This window comes from Perna viridis, chromosome 13 (genome assembly GCF_037379345.1).
Source record: "Perna viridis isolate PV_CMFRI_1.1 ecotype Kerala chromosome 13, ASM3737934v1, whole genome shotgun sequence".
Lineage (NCBI taxonomy): Eukaryota > Metazoa > Mollusca > Bivalvia > Mytilida > Mytilidae > Perna > Perna viridis.
In genome coordinates this window covers 31,337,104-31,343,063 of record NC_142457.1, presented here as the reverse complement: position 1 = coordinate 31,343,063, position 5,960 = coordinate 31,337,104, and the positions used below count along the sequence as shown (strand labels likewise).

General features: G+C 32.3%; 1 protein-coding gene across 1 annotated transcript; it reads left to right on the top strand.

Moving 5' to 3' along the window:
- Positions 1-5,179: 5,179 nt before the first annotated feature.
- Positions 5,180-5,506, top strand: LOC148600323 (uncharacterized). Its single transcript, XM_088558133.1, has one exon. It carries the CDS (start codon positions 5,180-5,182, stop codon positions 5,504-5,506), a length of 327 nt encoding a protein of 108 aa, XP_088414259.1.
- Positions 5,507-5,960: the final 454 nt, after the last annotated feature.

The following is a 5,960-nucleotide window of genomic DNA, read 5'->3' as shown; positions in this document are numbered from 1 at the left end:
TATATAGAGGAGAAAGTCACAAAATAATGCGCTGAAACAAAATCAGACGTAACCCCCTTTAAAAGATTAACATTTCGCATTCCATTTAAATTAATTCACTTGCTTAAAAGACCGATTGGGTGTAACCTTTGGTAAACGTCAATACAAAAAAAAAAAACAAAACAATAGCACATTTATGATTACATACTGAGATCTTCCGACATGTAAATCAACTCCTGCATGATTCTTAGGTGAACAGATACTTAATACTTCCACCACCCATTTTTTTAAATTTATTTTTATCTTTCACTTTTCTTAGTTTTATTATGGTTATATATAATGGTTTGGTTTGATATGTTTTGTTAAAATGTATTTAAACATAGTACGTTTCCACTCATATACTTCTTCTCTTAAAAATATCTTATCACATTTGGCAAATCTAGGAGCAATGTTGATGTCTTGTGTCAAATCGTCTAGTAAAAACTTGAAAAGATTCCAATCATGGATGCTTGTTTAAGCGGAGTAAACTTCAAAATTTTAGATAGAAATTTAATTTATATGAGCAAACTATTCAGGTATTTTGAAAAAAAGTGATTACTTTATAAACGAAAGAAATGACATGTTAATCTATGGTTTGACTACATTTTGTAGTTGCATGTCAGCGCTATTTACAATCATGAAAATATCATTTATGTTATCAATGAATTCCTGAGGGATCAATACTAAATATAACTGAAAAATAATGACATAAATTGTCATTTACTCGGTCTGGATCCTGAAACACAGTTAATTATTGTGCTAAAAATAGAATCTCCTGCGACCTATTTGAAAATATTTATATCTGTCCAATGTAGCGCTGGTGTTAAGGCAGTTCTATACCTCCACTGTGCCAGATGTATTTTTGTGTATCTACAAAGGGTGGCGATGGAGAAAACAGCATTTTGCATATGAAATACAGTTATAATTATGACAGGGATGCATGTCCCTGATTAATGTATAAAAGTGTGAAGGGATTTCTTTTTTAATGTTTCTTAGAAGCTGGGGAGTTTCTTTTTTAATTAAATCTCAGGCATGATATATGGCTTGTCTGGAAAACATGCTTGCATGAGAGTGGCAAAAAACGTATGTGCTTTATTCGTATGCAATATACATGTACATTTAAGTTTTATTTCATGTCTTATATACAGCGCTGTAAATAACAGATTATTGTGAGATGTCTTATATCAGATGCAAATACTACAGTACTTTTTAAAATATTCCATTTAAATGGTCCTCATTTTCTCACGCAAAAGTGACTAAAGCTTTCAAAATCCTGGCCAAAAAATTCCTGTCAAATAATTGATTATTGGTTATATTAAGCTTTCTAATTCGTTGGTCCTGATGAGCAAACCAAGTTATTTTGAATTACTTGGCTTGGTACTATGACGTAATTATCGGTGATCGTTTATCATTCTGCGATTCAAATAAGCCCAAACAGAATATCGTTTAAGAAACGACTTCATTATTAGTTTTGGGATTTAAATCTATCAGATATTAAATTAATGTATGGAAGAGTTTAGGTCCCAATCACCTTTAAGACAACCTGGAGTTTTCAACATACATTTCATGTATTGTGTACATAACCTCAGCGTTTTTATTTCGTAACATTGATAAAATACCAATAAAATGAATTTGTTAAACGCAATACAAAATACCACACAAATTGAATGTTCTTTTTTAGTATTATGTTTTTCTTGATTATTTTTTCTAAAAAATACCCTTTTATTGTTCATCTGATAATTGTCAATCAAATGAATATATTTCAGATCATTCAGTTGCGATTTACACACAATTGGAAAGGGTTGACTGTCTTTGTAATGGGAAAGATCGTGCTTATTGATTTCCAATTATTGGGGTATAAAGGTAATGACGAATGGGCAATCGGTTGTAGGGCAATAATGAAAGTGACATGGGAATAGGTGTATATTTTGCAAGTGGGGAATAGGCAAATGGCAAGGGAGTTTAGAAACCAATATGTTGCGATGGAGAACAGGCAAAGGACAAGGTAGGTAGTTAACCAATATCAATCAGACAAATTGTTTAATTTAATAATGAAAATAAAGTATTCAATATGTATAAAAGAATTCATTTTGTAACCTGATTATTCGGTTTTACATGTATTACGTTTAGGGGATGCTGAATAGGGATAGGGATTGAGACATGCCAATTCAGCTGTGTGTGGCAATTTGGGATAGGGGTGTTATCTGTATCACTTAGAGGAGAGGTAAGGAAATACTAGACCCTATCACATGTTTCCAGTGGCACAGCAAGGAAATACTAGACCATATCACATGTTACCAGTGGCACAGCAAACAGCCGTATCATTCCACTATTAAAAGATCATAAATATGACCATTAGATAAAAGATAGTAATATCGTTTTGATTAAGGATACGTTTATGTTTTTTCATATAATGCAAATAATAGTACAAATAGTGTATAATTTTAGAAATGAAATCAATGTTACCAGGATTACAACATATACTTAAAAGACAACATAACCAAGGGACAACGACCAGACAAAAAGAGACAGACAAGAAGGAACGTGCAGAACAAAGTAACACACACAAAAAAAAATGAAAGAAAAAAAGTAAATAAGCAATCAGGATTCCTCTAAAATGGAAGCATAGACCAGGTGCGCAAGCATTTTATGCTTTTCTAGGAACAACCACCGAGTTGTTCATAAAAGATAGGCAAAACACTTTATTTACACTTTCATTTGTCCTGGTCTGGGGTATTTATTATTTGCAGAAATTATATTTTTTTTATCGGATACGTCTTTCTTCCAAACCATTCGAATTGAATGCTTTGTGAAAACACAACTCGTTATGGTTATGCACCAATGCGTTCATGTTTTAATTGTAAATATATATGTAAAGTACGCTTAGACTTGTACACTCCTTATCTTTTGAGGTTCAGTTGAAGTATTTGACACTGTCTTATCAAACTTACAGCAATGTTGACGATCTTTTCCTGTGCCGGTTTGATTATTCTCGGGGTCTTTATTCTGATTAACGCAGTGGAAAAGCGTATTCTTATAAATGATATCGATGTTCAGCAACAACTGCAAAAAATTCCAATCTTGGAAGCTGGTTTAAATGAATTACAAAGAAAGACTAAAACTATGGAACAAACTATACAAAGATTTTCATCAGCCGGTGTGTTTCAAGGAGTTGTTTCATAAACGAGAAAAAAAAATAGATCTTTTTATTGAGATAGTTTATGTTTAAGCTTAGACTTCATTAAGTTGTGTTATTTTCAATTTTTTGAAACGTACAGTACTAGTTCTGCGATCATCATTAGCACGGACTGGTGTTAAACATATGGTACAAATGTATTGTATACTTTATTCAACCATTTGCATTGTTTAACACAATTCTTTTAAACAACCAATATACAAAAAGCGCATAGCTTTGAGGGTGATAGCGCTTTTTTTTTTTTTTTTTTTTTTTTTGTCCAAAGAAAATAATTATGACCCCGAGGCGTAGACGAGAATTGCAATGCATTTTCAAGGGCTAACAAAACATCATCTTTAATCTATTTGTCTTTGTCGGAATCCGAATATTTCTCAATAAGATCTGGATACCTGAAATTAAAAAAAAATAGGCAATATGGTCCATACTGCTAGTTTTTAGTAGACCCCGGATTGTTCATTTACTCTTGTTGCACCTGTAATTCTAACAATTTCATTGATTTTATTGTGTCTTCCCTATCTAGTCATTATCCATTGATTTGAATGCCATCGTACCTTGATTACCTTTGTTTACCTTTGTATATTGATTTGACTGCCATCGTACCTTGATTACTTTTGTTTACCTTTGTATATTGTTTTGACTGCCATCGTACCTTGATTACCTTTGTTTACCTTTGTATATTCAATTGACTGCCATCGTACCTTGATTACCTTTGTTTACCTTTGTAAGGTAAGTAGACAAAGGATTATCTTAAATAAATTTTTGAAACTTCATTTAACTGAAAACATTTCTTTTGAATTATCATTGCAATCTAATATATTTCAGCTAGTTCTGGTGCGATTTACACATGATGGGGAAGGGTTGGAACTGACCTTTTTATACAGGTAATGTAACGTTTACAAGGGAATGTGTAGAATTTATCCAAAACGATAGGAAAACTTAATCATCCTACAGGAAAAACAAACCGATTCATTGGGCTGTACCTGTCAATTGAGTAAACTCTTTTAATTCATACAAGGTATATCTGGATTGAATATGAGTAAAACAAGAAATTTCACATACATTAAAACCCTCTTTTCATTTGCATGATTTTGTTCTTTTATTGGCTAATAAGACGGGAAAGTTTGCTTGTCCGCTGTTTTACCGTTTTGCGAACGAACGTATAAAAATTGTGTTATTTGCAGAATCACGAAACACCAATGATTTAAAATACGTATAAAAATTCAACGAATCTGATAAAAATCCACTTAACGTCGTGCTTCCTCTTACATTCATAAAATAAACTAGGACAGACAGATCATGTTATCCAATATGATAACCACCTTTGTTCTCAGTTATTTATTTATTTATTTATTTATTTATTTTAATATCTCTAGATCTGCCTGACATAGTTAAATGCATCACCATCATCATCATCATCATCATCATCATCATCAATGATGCGAATGAATATCAAAACATTTGATTGTACATATGCTAATTTTAGATTCTGTGCAAAGTTTACATGGCTAATTTTTAGAATTAGGGTATGCAAACTGATCACTCATCTATTTTTTTTTTATTTTGTTTCTGTTTGAGTTTTAGTTCGGTTATTTCATGTTCTTTGTTACGTATTGTCTATGTCTTTTTCAATGGATGAGTATTTTTTACTAGCATTCCAATCCAGGTTTCCTTGATTTTTCTTTCTCGGTTTACATCTCAAAACAAGTCATGAGTTTTCAAAAAACATGTAAACTGTTACTCATTTTGTATCTGTTCAATGAATTTGATTATTAAATGTCAAATTCAAATAAAATTCGGTTGTGACATCATAATTCTGTGACAGAGTAATCAAGGGAAACACGATTCTAGTGGATTTCAAAAAAAATATTCTTTGGACGAAGACCAGACATGGAAAACAGACACACACAACAAAGGGCATAAAATATGCAAAATTATAAGTCGTCAAACCCTAATTATAAGGCAAAAATGTTTGGTGCAGAATATGAAGACAACGTGTTTGGAAATGGACTTGAGAATAAAAATGCCCCTTGTGCTGTCTGCATGGCAACATATGCTTCTAGTATAATGATGTTACCGTCTAAAGTAGTATGTCCCCAGGGATGGAAACTTAAATATTTTGGGCTTCTTGCTACAAGTGCTTACAATCTACATGCATCTGGACAATATGTTTGCGTTGATCGACAAGCTGTTCCTTTGGAAGGAGGATACGAAGATAAGAATGGAAAGCTGTTTTATCCAGTACATGCCTCATGTGATACATTGCGCTGTCCACCTTACCAAAATGACAACTGACCTGTTCAGTGTGCTCAATTTAATTACATGCTGTAAAATGAATTAAGTAAAATTAAGTAACCGCTATATAGCTTACACTCATCAGCAACTGTAAAAGCATATACGTAAATATATTTTGTTTTATGATGCCATGATATCGATAAAAAAATTGCTCTTTAGATTTCAGTAAAATGCATTTCCAATATGACATATAACATAATGAAGTCAACTGCAAGACGTACTCGTTTGATTATGATTGTTGGACAATTGATTATCTGTGATTTAAATACCGTTCCGTTCAACCGTCCACAATCTTTTCGTTACAGTTGTATTCGTTGCTTAATACTTGAGTAGAAGTCTTAAGAAGTTAGCCATATGGCGCAATACTCCTAACTTTAATTCAGTCAAACGAAAAGGTGGCACTGGTGATACACTAAATTCCAACCACACTTGATTAGGAACATGAATATCGATT

Bases quoted from the DNA above. Each gene is read 5' to 3' on its own strand.
- LOC148600323 (XM_088558133.1), top strand. From the start codon at position 5,180: ATGTTTGGTGCAGAATATGAAGACAACGTGTTTGGAAATGGACTTGAG.